At 27.3% G+C, this 17,545-nt stretch overlaps 1 protein-coding gene across 1 annotated transcript in view; it reads right to left on the reverse strand.

Moving 5' to 3' along the window:
• Positions 1-17,545, reverse strand: part of LOC132921122 (cAMP-dependent protein kinase type I regulatory subunit) — a 73,826-nt gene that overhangs the window by 16,183 nt on the left and 40,098 nt on the right. The window contains 3 exon segments of the mRNA XM_060983972.1: positions 1,659-1,878; positions 2,026-2,226; positions 6,043-6,207. Of these exon segments, the coding sequence (XP_060839955.1) occupies positions 1,659-1,878; positions 2,026-2,226; positions 6,043-6,207 (586 nt within the window).

The raw sequence follows: 17,545 nt of genomic DNA on the forward strand, positions 1-17,545 counted from the left end.
TTGGAGCAGTAACCAAAGGTAAAATTGATGGTCGGCGTACGAATTAATATCAGCGTGACATCAGAGTAACCGCAAACAACAATTGGAATTCAGTCACAAAACGATATATACACCTATAAGTGATGTATCAAAGTTTCAAAGTATAATCAGTTTTCAATTGATTTGTATTTTCTATACCAGACGTACATGTTGTATGTCGATAAAAGCATATAATACCTTTATCACTTTATCAGACAAACACGAAAATTAATGCGATTTTAATTATTTTAATATTACACACTACACAGGGTGATTCGCCATGTATACTCGCCCAAATTTTTTCACTTAAATAAAATTTTGATTTTTAGAATTTTCAAGTATCTATACTTAAAATAATATTGGATCTAATATTTATCATACTTGGACAATTTAAATAAATTATAAGTTTTGATAGATAAATATAAATTAATGCATTTTTTAAATTACTATATCCCTCAAATCTTTCAAACGTATTATCATTGACCAATCGTCCTTAGTAAACAAAGTTAAATAATTCTTAAAATACTTATATGCGTTGGAATTTTGATTTTAATACGTCAAAACGAGGTGTCTAAGAATATTGGAATTTGTTTTTCCGCTGTACACTACAATACTGCCATTCGGGTACGCCATTTATGATAATAGTCCCGAGTCGTTGATGTTATAGTTTTATGTCTGTAAAGTTATCATTGGACATTATGGAACGTGTTTCGGGGAATCTACGTCGAATAAAGAAGTAGTGGTACCGAAAGTCTGTCTTTATGATGCAATCAGTTTGATTACCACCAGTTTACTCGTCGCGTATTCTAAACGTCGTTATGGGAAAACTTATTCTTCTACAACGGTTTTCTTGTTTGCGAAAGTTGCGACTCATTAAGAACTTGAATTAATTGCAAAGTCGCTAAGTTAATTGGCCGTATAATAATAAATGCCAGGTTAAAATAATGTTATGATTTTGAAAATGTTGAAATTACTAACTCTTTTTTTCCATGGCTAGAAATAATAATTATAAGTACGTATTTATTGTCGATGACGGTTTGTAAAATCAAACTTTGGATAGATTAGAATTATTAGTTTAATAAAGAGTTACTCCTATCTAGAATGATATAAGGTTCATAAAAACATTATATTTGTCCCTAAACGACTTAATTAGCTTGAAATAATCTATGCAGGTCGGTTGCTTAGCATTAAATTATTATACTAATGATATAAATATAAGTAAGCTCGTATATAATGAAAATAAATGAGTTTAATTAATTAATTGTCTTTCGGTTATTATAAATTATGTTATAGAAGACGAGCTGGAAGGCTTTTTTCCATTTTTATTAACTTTGGTTTGAAATTTAATTTGACACCTACGAATTAATAGTACTATTACGAACTACGACTGATACCAGTGTTTTCTATTTAAGAGAAACATTAAAGTATTATATTTTTTTCATGAATACATGTATAAACCTATATATTACATATACAATACACATGATACATGCATAAATATATATATGTATGTATAAATATTAAATATAAAAATACGGCCTAAGTACGCAATGAACATGATTCATATTTATAAAATCAAGTGGTTTAATTTAATGTTGTAATTACGTACGTAACGGTCAGAATGTACTGACTACGCTTACCTAGAATAGAGACGCGTGACAAGAATTCTTCATACATTTTCCTCTTTCGGATCGTCGACCCCATAAGTATTCTTCTGTAACTGTCTCGATCCAAGCCCCAGAGCTTCATGTCAGTCTTAGCACGTACCGTGGCAGCTCTCGGTGTACCATGGATCAAAGCCAGCTCTCCAAAACTTCCACCTTCACCGATCACTGTCACCAGTTCCGAATTTACGTACACCTAAATCGTGTAACACACAGTGCGCAAGACGTAAATATTTTGTGTAATAATATTTGCGTACAATGTACACGGACAGCCGGATAGGAACAATACAAAATAACGAGTCGTCAGTGACAAACAGTTAAGAAAGTGTATGGGATATCTTACCTCGACTTCGCCAACATCAATTACGTAAAAATTGTCTCCCTCGTCACCCTGTTGAATAATAGATTCGCCCTGTAGAAACGTGACGGGGAACATTGCGTCGAATATATCCGACCGTTCGTTCTCGTCTAGATGAGAGAACAATATGTTTTTGGCTATGGCTTTTGATAAAGCAGCCATTGTTTTGTAATCTTTTGGTACTACCTGAAACGTATCGAAGGATAAATTATTATTGAAACAAACTATAGGTTCCCATAATATTATTCTATTTATACTAATAACTTTTCAATTATCGCAACTATCGCTCAAACAAAACAATTAGAAAATAACTATTTTAATAAATTATGAACTAGGTATATTGGATATTATTCTAGAATCAGCTAATTTAAATGGTATTTTATACGTTTCAAAAATACTAAAATATACTAAGTTAAATTAATTTCAATGTGAGTGGAATCAATAAGTACTAAACATAATTTAATAAATTAACGAAGAAGTTGTACAACTACTGAAATACGATATACATTTAGACTTAGATGTTCTAATAAAATAATAACTTTCACTTTATTTTGATCTAGCACGCGATATGTTTACTAAATGCGTAAAAGGTACAGCTAGAAACGCTAGTTATATTACAGACATTATAATATAAACCATTACGTTATCTAACATATATTTTACAAGTTAATATATTTATAAAAAATTTTCAGTTTTGTGAATGTTCCTTTAGATACTATTCACCAATAAAAGTAAACACTAACCAGACAAAAATAATCCGTACAACAGAATACATATCTTATAAGATACAATTTTTTCTCAATGATCTAATGCGTAAAAAGTATTAAAATAATAAAATTTTAATTTATAAAATAAAAACACATCATTAATTTTTGATAAAAGTCAAGGTGATATACACATTGTGCAATACATTGTATTTTCTTAACTTTATAAGTAAGTTTAACATTTTTTAACTTATCGCCAAGTATTTCAACTGAAAACTTTTATTTTTATTTGAGAGCATTATTATATAAATGATAACCCAAGGTTTTTTAGTCTATTGGTTAGCTTTCGCGAGTCCTTAAAATATTATAATAGTTATTGTAGTAACTGATCTCAAGTTTAACTGTAATATAAATAACTACAAAAATATGAGTAAAAGTATAATGTTAACAGTAAAGTTTATACAGATTTTTATAATACACTGTTCATTAGGGTGAAGTATAGAAAGCTGTTTAGTTGATTGTTTTTTGTTCATACTTTTTTCAAACGGCTGTTATCAAAGTAAACTCGTCTATTGTACGTATAGTAGGTACAGATAGTTTCTAAAATATTAGTACCATTAAAGAAGAAAACATGTTTTTTGTGTTGCTGCCTACGTAACGTCATAATAAATTGTGAAAGCTTAGAGCCCACTATGGTAAAGGTTCACAAAAAGGGGAAAAAACGGAATGAAATAAGCCGAAATAAAAAAAGTTTTTTTTTTTATTCATAACACCATAATTTAAGAGTTGGCATTTTTGGAGAACTGGTGTGACATACTGACACTTCATGAATGTTTTTTATGAGAACAAAACTATTTTTTACGACATTTTTATGCAGTATATTTAATTTTAACTCTGCCAACGGTAAAATATACCAAACGGTCATAATATATCTATTATTCATAAATCAACCTCATTGAAAAGTGACGCACGCTCTTAACCAATTAATCAAAAATGAATAAAAATATAATATTAATATCTAAGTATATATATTGTAAGAATAACTAATTTAAATTTTTTTCTTTGCTTACGTTTAAATTAAAAAATAGATTTTTAATAATTAATATGTATCCCTGTGAATCCTGTATATTGTTTATTCAGTATCTTAGTTTAAAAATAATTGGACAATTCTTGTTCCTGTGTCATCAAAAATATATAATACATATATAATTGTTAAATTATATTTTAAAGAAAATATATTGCAATTATGCAGTAGGTTAGGTTCAGCCATTTGGGTCTCATTTCAGAAATATGTCCAAATAAAGTCTTAATTATTTAGCAGCAGTTGTTAATATTTGAAACAAAAACATACAAGAGTAATAGGGGTTGAGTGGGTAGACTCAAGTTTTTAGTTTCAAAAATACGTGTAGGAGGACTATAGTATAAATTTGAAAGAATAAAACATCTTAAATCTAGATAATTTCATTTATTTTTTGTTTTTTAATTTAAAATAACAACAAATAAATTTGATACTTGATTAAACAGCATTTAATTACAATTTAATTATTTTATTATGTTTAAAAGGCTTACAACAATTAAAATAACATGACAGCTCATCTTTAGTATTAATATTTATGATTTAATTTTTAATTTTTAATGAATATTCAGAATCTTAAAAGTGTGTTACTAAATTTTTAATTCATTCAAATAAATTTACAGCGGGCGAGAAGGGCTTATAGTGAATAATTAGGAAATTTATTTTATGTAAATAAAAGGTTGTGAATATATATATTATTATATACACTCATTTTATTAGTTGTTTTAGATGTTGAGTATACAAACAATACATCGATAGATAAATACATTTTAATACGTCACAAGATTAAAACCTAAAAATAAAAATAGTATTCATAATATTTTATAAAAAATTAAAACATCAATAAAAACACATAGGCAAACAGATAATTTTAAAATCTTCAAATTTCAAGTAAATAGGCTTATGTTTTTTTTAATGTGTACTTTTGATTTGATGAAGCGGAATGTAAAGTTGCTTATATGTCACACGCATTGTCTATACAAAGACAACAAAATTATAAATTATTTTAACTGACTGTCATATTTAATATAAACTTTTTACTTTCATAATAATTATAGATTTCAAATTATTTTAAAATTAATTACAAGCAATTAATATTTATTGACGTTAATCATAGATAATTCAATGCTGTATATGATTTCAATTGAGTATAAAGGTCAACAATTTAGAGAATTATATCTTTTATACGAATATCGTTTATTTTTGTAGCAATAGAACTAGTTGATACTTTCACTCTCAAAGTAGAATAATAATAATAAAAAAATACCAACCAGCTTAATATAGTTGACCTTTGATATTACTTTAACAATTATTATTACTTATCATGCGAATGGGTAATATTAGAATGTGAAATGAGGTTATAATAGCCTGCAAATACCAACGAGTTATTAAACATTGGTCACTAAGTAATAGGTATAATAAGAAAGATATTACTATTACAATTTTATAATCTTAATAATTAATAAAAGATTCAAAATACCTTTAAAATAAATCTTTAAATTAATATATTTCTATAATATTTTTAGACGATTAACTTCTCTTTCCTTCGACATAATAATATTTCAGATGCAGTGCTGACTCTCGTAATAACCTTGAGTGTAAAATCCTTCGTACCCGAACATCTGCATTACGAACCTCATAGATTTATTAATTATAGGACATTAAATTTTAAACAGGAAAAATTACATTCACAAATTATAGTTACTGTTATAAGACGTATACAAATAACATTTTGATCGATGCATTAACAAGATCGATAAAATTTTACGAGTATTTATGTTATAAATGTTTAATTAAATATTTAAAATATAGTTTTGAATATTAAACGAGTGAGATATCGCAATATTTTTTACGTACATGGGTATAATTAAACCGAAATAATTAATCCTATAGTGCATTTTTTTTTTATTTTTAGCAATATTTCATGTGGTCAACAATTTCTAAATACTCGACCTAACATCACTCACTGCTGCAATATATAAATGTGATCGATAAGTATATACTCTTATATAATAAAATATAATAATATATCAAGGGTTATACACGAGGTGTGCACCAATACCAGAGAAATTTATTTGACTGTCATTTTTATCAGCTCAAATCACTCGTGACAAAACTGACTACGCTATTATGAACGACATCATAATAAAACGACGTAGGTACATACGGTTTCATTTTAATTTTTTAACGTTTTTAAGCATATTAGCACCGCGTTCAACTCACTTTCTTGACATAGCTAGTAGCTTCTTCTTCAGAAACGTGCTCAGCCGATATGCCACCTCTTCGCCGGATCGATTGTTGGACGTGACTTGCAGGACCTGACGTTGGTGCCGACTGGAAGAATTCATCTGTTTCTCCATGCTGGCTGTCGCTTCCCTGCTCTTGTTCCTGCGTGAAAAAAAAATGTTAAGAGAAAGTCTAACTTTAAAAAATAATTGATAAATGTAAGACACAATATACGTTTTGTTTTTAATTTAGGAGCCAAGTATTGATACTCTAAACAGTCTAAACAGTCTAAACAAACGCACTAAAAAACCTACATCATTGTCGCTCATAATAAAATATACACAAAAAATATCCTTAAACTTGTTAAGGCTCCTTAAATTATTTAAAAATATAAATATTATGTTTATTATGATAACTTTTCTGATTTTATGTACGAAAAATGAAATTTAATAGTTAAGATAAATAAATTGTAAATAATAAAATGTAAAACTATAAATAATAAACATATAATTAACTAAAGATTTTCTATCAAGCAGATTAAAATAACTAAAAACAATTTAAAATTATAAATAATTATTAAAATAATGCCCTTGAAATTAAACTTTTGTTTAGATTCAGATGTTTTTAAACTAGATGTTTAGCTGAACAAGTACTAGTCTAAGTTTTAGATAATAATTGTAGAAAAAAAGGTATTATTTCATCAACATTTCTCAGGCTTTAATTATTATAAATTATATCGTAAGCATTATATAGCACGAAGGACAATACAGTCCACAGTGGTTTAGATATGATGATACAATAACATTAAAATATTAAGTGTGCAGTTAAAAGAAAATGATACTCGTCTAATATGCCTGGTAATATAAATAAAAATAATATAATAATAAAAATGTAATGTATACTACATAGTAAATATTCACTCTCCAACCACGTGACTCTTCCGTTCGGTGGGTATATTATGATGCGTTTATTACGTTTTTCGGTCGATCGACTGACATCAAACAAAAAGTGTTTACCCTATAATATTTAAGTCAATAAACAGTGTACTAAACATGTGTGAAAAGAGTCAAAGGGTTTAATGTATAATCGATGTTACGCATAATCATACGTTCGTTAACAGGTCGGGGGGGAGGGGATATTTATGTTAAAACGAGTATTTAATTTTGTTATGGAATAAATTGTAATAATATTATGTTGAAATAAAAACCATAAAGTAACATGTTTCCTTCTTTAACTGGTATACGCATTTATTAATCTGACGTTTAGTTAAATTCACGGTTGCAAAACATTAGTTAATAATGATCACCATCCAATTTTAACAATGTTTCAAGAAAAACAATAACATACCTATACCTACTTTAGGCATATTGAATTTAAAATTATAAATATTATGAAAAATTATGGATGGACAATTAATCTTAGTACTTTTTTCTTTTGACATCAATTGGAAGCCGTTATGTTTTTATTAAAATATGTAAATCAACTAAAGTTTTTTTGTTTTTGATATAAAAGTATTTTTAACATCACAACAAAACGGTTATTTTACAATATACCATAAAGCTCATTGAATTAGTTTATTACGAATAATAATAATAATAAAAAAACAGGACAATTTAAAATTACTTATTTTTTTTAAAAACAAGTGTTTTTCATAAATATACCGACCAATTTTACGATGTAAGACAGATTTAATTTTACTGATCGTATAACGATATAAAAATGCTGCAAACATCACTAACAAGAACAGATTTTTAAGCAAGATTAACTCCAAAAATGTAAATAAATAATCTCAAAATTCAAAGAACGTTTTCATGCTTTTTTCTGTTTGCGTATTTCAGTGTTAATACGACGAAAATAACAAAGAAAGACAACATGAGTAAAGAAAAAACATTCACAAATCCGACCGTGCATAATATTCATATCGCGTGTTAGGGCGCATTTGATGTGAAAATAAGAAAAGTGGTCGCTGTTGGTCGACGGCGGTGAGGCGATAAAAACGTAAGATAAGGACTCATATAAAAACAGAATAGCGGAATAGAGGCAAATCGAATATACAATATAAAGGACTAAAGGAGACGAAAACTAAAAGGAAACGCTCAGCCGGAGACAAAAAAAAAAGGAAAAATAAGGATATGGTTTTGGACACACCGAGATATCTGTCACGAGAAATGCAATAAGCAAATCGTCGCGGTTGCCGAGGTGATCCGCCCGCCGTGAACCATATTCTATATATTATTATTATTTTATACGTCCATCCGTCGAGTGGAATGTCTGATCTCAAATTCGCACACGTTTTCGGGACGTGGGTTTATAATGTAATATTTTGGCGTCGAGCGGCATTATGGCACCTTATTTATACGTATATCTATAAATATAAATGCATATTTATTATACACAGAGCGTGGTGTTTTGCTGTTTTAGCTATGTATGGGCTGAGGGCGAGCTCGTGGAATATTTCGATGAATACAATTGTCAACTATAAGTGACGCACTCTGTATTTACGAATAGAAAACGGTAAGATAGATGGTCAGTATAGCGAAAGTATCGATATGGGGCAGTGGAGCGAGGGAGAGGAAAAAAGGAGTTAAGGCTGCAGCGATAAATGACATCATTCATTTTTCATTTCTAGCGATAGGCAGTAGGCACATTTAATACATCACATCATATTTTATATCTACAAAAATAGGTATGATAGACAACCTTATTTTACAAATACCTCATTTAGGGAAAAGATGATGTTTCTAGAACATTTTAGAATAATTATTATTATTACATAAATGAATTATTTTTAATAAGATATAATAAAATATATTTATCGGTAGTAATATTATTGCCTTGAATAATCAGAAAAGCTGAATACTATTATATTATAGAAGGTATGATAGAACGAAAGAGAACTGTGAGGCGTTCTATCGAAATTTTTCTTACATAGGACAAATTAAAAATTGATGCGAGATACAAATTTTCAAAACGTTTAAGGAACTCAAAAATAGGCCAGCAATTAACTAGAACGGAGAATTGAATTAAACTTACGGGTTAGAAAAAAAATCAATAATATTACTGATAAATGGTGAAATGACCAAATATATCAAAATCGGCGTAGAGTTCATAATACGACAAATAGCAATGCGCTCATTAATTAATTTTCCATTAACGATGTGTACCGTATGACGAAGAAAACTACACAATCGTTACGAATTTGTGTATCAGACCCGCGCAAAGTACCTATATAGCGGTCATCGTTAAGTATTTTGGCGATTAATGGCGAAGGAATTTTGACCAAAAACACACTTGTCCCCTCGCAAGAAATGTTGGTTGTTAAAATATTTTTCAAGAGGATTCTGTGGATAGATTATTATTATTATCATCATCATTTCGAAACGCTGTCTGTGCTACTCCGTGGCAGGGGATGCGTGCGTCCATTACTCGATCGTATGACATTGTTGTAATTTCGGCCTCTGGGGCACTTCCGGGAGGAGGAACGAACAGTTATACAATATTATGATAATAATAATATATTATGACCCAATTTCCGCGGGTCATCGTATACTTCTCTTGGAGTGTGTACTTCCGCGAGCTGTTTTTGCGGAAAACCTCCAATCGTTCGATTATACAACTACACAGTATTATGTATACGTAAACTGTTTGACAAGGCGATGTACTCCACGCACACATACGAAACATCAACACAAACCATCTACACATTTATTATATACCCTTGTCGGGCACGTATTGCATAGTACCTAGGTACTTATAATATATGTGTACAGGATTTTATATTATGTAACGTTGTATTACGATCGCTCGGAGTTGGCACCAAGTGTCCTCTCTCGCGTTGTTGTGTTTAAGTATTTTTCCACGACGCATTTTATTACAAGTGATAAAAAAATATCGCGACGTCATACAACGAAATCGAAACAATGACGGTATGAAAAATTGGACTTTGGTATCTTTATGGAAAGAAACACACACATACGCTAACGTTTTTTGTTCAACTGAAATTCCGTCATGAAGATAATAATACTCTGTATTCTTAGAGTCCCGAAGTTTTATGCATTGCGATTTTTCTGTAAAAATATTCGACATCTATGTAATATAATAAACAGAACATTTTTTACCAACGACGTAGTTTGCACTATAATAAATTGTATATGTGTGATGTATGTTGTAATATTATAAATGAGCTTAACAAATGATCGTCTATATAAATTGTTAAAAAAAAAAATAATTTACACGAATAATTATATCAATAATTAATAACGTCTATTAGCTCAATCGTTTCGAAAGGACAAAACTAAAAATATGTCAGACAGCAGTTTATATTAAAACAATAAACTATAGCTGACACGCAATTTTTTCGAAAACTTCCATATGATGAATAATAGTTATTCAATGGAGCAAAATGTGGTATTTCAATTACTCTGAATTTAGTACCTATATTATTATAATAGTAGGTAACAAGCTTTCAGTAATACAAAATACAGGACAATCATCATTTGTCAGTTCTAAAGTTGGAACGATATATTTTTTTAATTTTAAAATCTAGGTCGTTTCAATAGATATATCACGTTTATATCTTTATTATATTATTCATAAAAAATGAAATATATTTGTTCATTAATCACATAATTTTTAAACAGAGACTTTCGAATTCTAGTAAAATATAACATTAAAGTGTAACTGTGAGATCATTGTCTATTATACCAATTTATTATTATGCAATACAATTTATTAATAAAATTGATAAATTAGTAGGTACACTCATTTTAAATTCGTATTTAACTAATCGTTAAAAAATAAATGGTAAATTGTTCAATTTTAAATTGGTTTTATTCATATTATTTACAAGTACCTATATAAGTTAAATAGCAATTTGTTGTCAGATGAAAAAAGTGGACAAACATTAGAAATTGAAAAATAAATGTAATTTGATTGCATCATACAATTATAATAAATATATTACAGGTATATTGCATTAGGTAATGTTTACATTTTTTTATGAGTATATCATTTTTAAATTGTCATACAACAGAAAAAATATGAAATATGAAATTCAGTTAAACTAAATTATAATAATAAAAAAAATGTTAAAACGAGATTAAAGGGTTCTGCAAGTATTGTTTAGTCCAAAAATGATCCTAGTATAGTTGATTTATGAGAATAATAATTTATAAGCAAGGTTATAGGAGTTGCACGATATTACATATATATATTATATTTTGTTGTTTAAAATTCGAAAATAAATTTTAAATACTTTGATAGCTTTTGAAATATCATAAATGTCCACGTCATAACAAATATATCACAGTGGGAGGCATAATATTCAAATATTAATATGAACATGACAAATGTAGGCGCTGTTTGAAAAGAAACCAAATAAAATAACTATAATACACACGAATATAATGATTAGAAACAAATACATATTCATATTATATTGTTTTAAGAAATAAACAAATGTTTTTGTAAGATTTTACGACAAAGGTTTTAAATATTTGATAATAATAATATAACATGTGGCACGGTCGATACTGTGCTTTTAAGTAGAATACGTTAAAACTTAAAGGAATTATATACACTTTAAAAACGCTTTAAAAATGTTAATAATGGGTAAAAATAAAAATGAACGACACATAACATTGACAACTGCTACATTATTATTTATAAAGATTTAAGTTACTACGTTACTAAGTTGCGTGATTTGAAATAGAACAAGAAAATTGTGTTAGCTCCGCCTTCACGGTCAGCGTATTATAATATAGATGGGTGAGAACTAAAAACCTGCAAAGGCAATAAAACTGTATAACGGTTTATGAACATTAAATATTAATGTTAATAATTATGTAATGAATAAAAACTTAAAATGTTATTTACTAGTTTAACGCGTAGATAAGAAATTATGCAAACCATAAATAAATAAATACTTTCAAAATAAATGTTTACAAGTTTTTTTTTTACTATCTATCTTAATTTAATTTAACACGGTAGGAATACAATATGATTTCACAAATGACGATTGCGTAAAAGAATTATTAAATAAAAAATAAATAAATAATAAAAATAATTTAATGTAAATACACCTTCTACTTGTCTTATTATAATTATTCATGGAAGTCGGTATTTTTTAGAAACTATCTATATTCTAAAACGAGTGTTGGGCGTTGGTCTCGAATAAATATCTATGAAAATAGAAGTTAAACAATTTGTTTTTTTTTTTTTACTTACAATTTTTGCTTTTGACCCTTTAAAGTTTGTCAACTTTTATTCATTACAGTTATTTCTAAACTTTGAAATGTTATAATTTAAGATTACGACTGAAACTATACAAAATAATGCTGCGGTATTGTTACCAAACAAAGTGAAAATGGTTTAATCATAGAACAGTATACAGAGTGCGAAACTTTTATACAACCTTTTTAATTAAAAATAAGTATAATAATTTATAATAATATATATGTTTTAGATAAAAAAAAACCCTAAATCTAGAGTTACTCTATATCGATTATAATATAGAATAACTTGGTAGGCAATAATGTTGATGGAACCTTTAGATTTTTTTCTGTAAAAAATTCACATATTTATATGCATAAGTATTTTTTCGTATATTGGTATTATAGAAGTGGAGGAAAAAAACTACAAGAAAATCGATTTATGTAGTGTTCCGGCTGACGTGGGTCGAAAAAAGATTGATAAATAATGTGACCCACCACACTTATGCACAGTATAAAAATCTTAGAAATACTCTCTCGCTCACACACACAGAGAAAGGTCATTAAATCCCTGATCAAATTGTCAATGGTGTTACTGTGGAATTAATCAAACGGTCATTTTGGTTAATTGGTTGCAAAAACTACTTTAAAACGTTGGAAATCACTTGGAAAAAATTTAAATAATGGCAGGAGAAACGCCATTATTATTGATTTTGTTTAAGTCTTTGTTAAAAGAGTTGGTTAGTTAGAATACTTTCCATATGAATAAATAAAAAACTAAATAAGTAAGAATTTAAATTATTTTAGCAGAATTGATTTTATTAAGTACCGACATAGTATATCAAGTAATAATATATTTTTTTAAATATCAATAATTAGTTTTTTATTAATGTCAAACTTTTTTTATATAAATAAGTAATTCTGTGCTTGAATTTAAATAATTTTATATTATACATAGAGATTAAAATAAATTAAGATTAATAGGCACTTTATTGCTTAAATAAAAATATATGCTGATTCCATCTAGAATAGAAAGGTTATTATTATAAAAATGCAGTTTTAAACTTTGAGTTTTTATACATTTTAAGTTTTCCATACATTTGAAAAATTAATTTTATAAAATGACTGAAATTAAATTTTAATGAGTTATGCGTTTGACTAAAGACACAGAATAACAAAAATGTATCACTAACATAATGTTAATGTATTAATACAATTATACTCAATAATAAAGGGCCGTGATTAAACTATACCTATCATGGGAATATTTAATTAATTTAATTTAAAGTACCCGCATCATAAACAAATACTTTACCTTTTATGGCTGAGCATGCCACTTTAGTGGGTGCTATATCAATATTTCAAATTAACTTCGACAGTCTTTACCAACGCCTTTAGAATATTTTGGAAAATTTCATTAATTTAGAAAGGCATTCATTTTTTAATACGGTGAACAATAATTAATGAACATTTGAAGGATTCTAATTATAAAATAATTATTTACAACTTTAAAGTTTTAAATCGAATTTCCGATCGAAAAACCTAACCTTACCTAAAAGTTTTATGTTTTTAAGTATCTTAAAGTACCTGAAAAAGGGGGAAAGAAAAAATTGAAAATCAATGTTCATAATCTATATATACGGTTCGATAATAACTCATAAAGTAAATTTAGTAATCACACTATTAGATTCAAAATAATTAATTAAAAATATAAATTTATATTTTAATTGGTAAAAAATAATTAGCTACATTGATTTACTATGATTTATTCGTTAAACTTAATTTTCATTATTGCCAACAATTCATTTTAATAATAACGTCATGTAGGTTTCCAATACTGAGAGACGCTCTCATTTAATAATGTCTGCTGAAAGGGAAATAATACGATATTTTAAACTACTTGGAGTGTACACAATACATGAAATGCATTATATTATTAGGCCTATATTTGTAGATGATATATCTTAGATAGTATTTTATGCACATTAATAGCAGATTCATTTGATTGTATTAGAATGAAATATATTTTTTAGTGTCTAGGAGATTGTTATTCATATTTTATTTTACGGAATATGTACGTATATACATTATATACATGTGTTGGTTCCAATTTTCAAAGTAGGTTAGTAAATCAATAATTCAATTGAAACTTTTTAATTTGATTTTATTCCGAAAATAATATTAAAGTTTAGTTTTGAAACGAAAAGTGTTATTTATAAATTGAAACTCTTCATCGTTAATATACTAACTATTAATACCAATAATAATTGTAATGTAATTGGTCACCTGCAGTGTGACAAAATACAAGAGAAGGCGTATTTGGTATATATAATACTATTAACCTTATTAAGTATTATACTTGATACTAGTTTTATAATAGTCTTTTAAGGATAATTGAATGTAATAAAATTGGAATTACAAAATATAAATCATAAAGTATAACGGTGATATGATTGCGAATCAACAATAATTTAATGTTTATAAAAAATAAAATTATAGTACTCTTGATGTTAATAATATATAGTAGGTCACAATCATTTAATAATTTATAGCTAAAGAACGCGATAATATTTTTAAGCACATACCTATAGGTAAGTGTATTATATTGAATGGTGTACAATATTATTTTAACTGGACTAGTAGAAGAACTTACAGAAGTTTATATTATGGAGAAGTGTAGACGGTATAGAACGAAATGACAAAATTCCCAAGCGTAGGCCGTATTATGCCTGCTAGAAACTTTGGCGCATCTTAACTTTACCGCAGTTTGCCACAAGATGATTAATAATTCATTATTTTACGTCACATAGATTGGCTACGTATAATGTTTAAACTTTCTAAGATACGTCTGTATATCTAACGTACACCAAAATAAAAATGTCTCGATGTACGTGCTCATTTCATAATTTACCGAGTATATCCTACCGTACACCTACTTAACTACATTTACGTATCAATATAATATTATTTGAAAATTATGAAATATACATATATCGAGACGCACTTGAGACGTCTATTTTGTCTTTAAAAAGTGTAAGACGTGATAAAAAAAACAAAATATTAAGATTAATAGAATAAATAATATAGGCTCGATTAAAACGTATACATATTGAATAATGGATTTATCATTAAGCTACGGATAAAACAAACCAGTTTTTTTCAAGAAGCCTACTTACATTATAGTAAACTTTTCATTGATTTTCACGTAGATTTATGACAAAAGTAAAGTATGTAACACGATTTCTTTTTTAATTTGAATCAAATGGTCATGTAAAATGTCAGTATATCATGGGAAATTAAAATAATTTGTTGAAATATCTATATCATGAATATTGTCAACGAAATGTTCTGAAAGAACAGTTAAAATAGTGACATTTAACTTGACACAGTATGGCAACATTTATTATCACTAAGAAATCCCTTAAATCTATTTTGATATTGCAATAATTCTTTTAATAAATACAATAATTGTTCATAGTATTTCATGATCGAAAATAATTTAACTAAATCACTTTTACCACATAACTGATAATATATGATAAACATATTATCAACTAGATGTAATGTTTATGATTTCAATTAACAAACCTGGTAAATTTAAATGAAAATTAAGACTGCTTCAAAAATAATTGTAGTGACGCAGGTTTCTTATTTCATTGGTGTATTACTCCGCGATAATTACGGTTTTTAATTAAATAAAAAGCTCTAATAACAATGATCCATCAAGTATTATCTCTAGATCATCAATCTTTGGCGTACCACCCATAAGAAAACCAATCCAACACTAGTCGGGGTAAATGTAAGTGGCCGACTTAGTGAGTGCATAACGCCGAGCTTACGGGTAGGGGTGGGGGGAAATACGAGCTTTTTCACGCGCTTCTTTTGCGAATATTCGACGGATAGCCAACAATCCGTCATCCATATACAACCCTGGAAGTACATTGTTAGGCTCGAATTTCGTTTATATGTTTTAGCCTTCGTTTTTGATACATGATAATCTGGACATGATATTCAATATTTATCAAATTCAATCAAAACCATAATGCATTATAAAAGTCCAATGCGTTCATTAATATCAATCTGTTATATTTTTTTGATTAAATACTACATAACGGGTTTAATTAAAAACACACAGTATTGTTTCGGAAAAGACTTTGATGATTGATGAATTATTCATTTTTTACTGAAAATCTCTTTTCGTACTGTTGTTAGCGTATTGAATGAAGACAAAATATATATTTTATAACATAATGTGATTTTATCCCTGAATGCATTATATCCTTATTTAATTAAAATTCTATTCATATGAAAATTAACATAATAATTACCCAAAAAGTTGATACAATAATTATTATTTAAAACCACTAACTTTATTATGATTTCTGAAATAAGAATAATGATATATTTTTATGTATAACATATGTCAAGCGGTATAGTATTTTTGGTTTTGTGTATTTTGTTTGTCAGATAAGGATATATATACGTACGTTTATAAATAACCAGGAAAACGGGATTTGACGACATCAAATGCGCATCGGGGTTTTACTAAATAACTATCTACTAAGTTTGCGATTTGACAACTTAAATCTTTCACCGTTATACACGGTTATAAGTATTTAATCAAGTTAATCGCCATTATTAATAACAGTTTTGATATCTGAGGAACTACAGATAGATATTTATTTATATAATTTAAGTTTATTCACTTATTTTGCCTTAATGTAGAATAAAAAGGTACTCATTAGAAAAACTCAATTTTATTTTTTATAATCTCGGCGATATTGTGCGTAAAATATTAGTTAAATATGAACATATCGTTATTGATGTTGGTAACGAATATTGCTATGTTTTAAAACATTGCGTAAAACGTGATGTTGCATTGTAAAATTATAATTAACGTATCAATTTATTTCAAGGACTTAGTGTTTTTCTTGGATCCGATTATGACTGTATTCAGATCTTCAACAAGGTAATATATTAAAATATTTGTCGACAGTATGTTAACTATACTTGTATTTTAATTTACATTAATTGCAATGAGATCAATGGATACTGGTAAATAATATAGTTCGAATTAAACAGACATTTTCAGTTATTTCATTTACAAGTCTACGGAATTTAATTTATAATTAAAATGACGAAGCATCGGTACCTATTTACCATTTTAAATTTATAATTAATTTAATTATATATACTTAATTCAATTTACTTTTTAATATGTATACTTAAAAAACATTAGATAAATATTTTAAAATTTTGTAGACTTATAGCATAATTTAAAAAATATTTTA

The sequence above is a fragment of the Rhopalosiphum padi genome, chromosome 2, assembly GCF_020882245.1.
Source record: "Rhopalosiphum padi isolate XX-2018 chromosome 2, ASM2088224v1, whole genome shotgun sequence".
NCBI classification, from domain to species: Eukaryota; Metazoa; Arthropoda; class Insecta; order Hemiptera; family Aphididae; genus Rhopalosiphum; species Rhopalosiphum padi.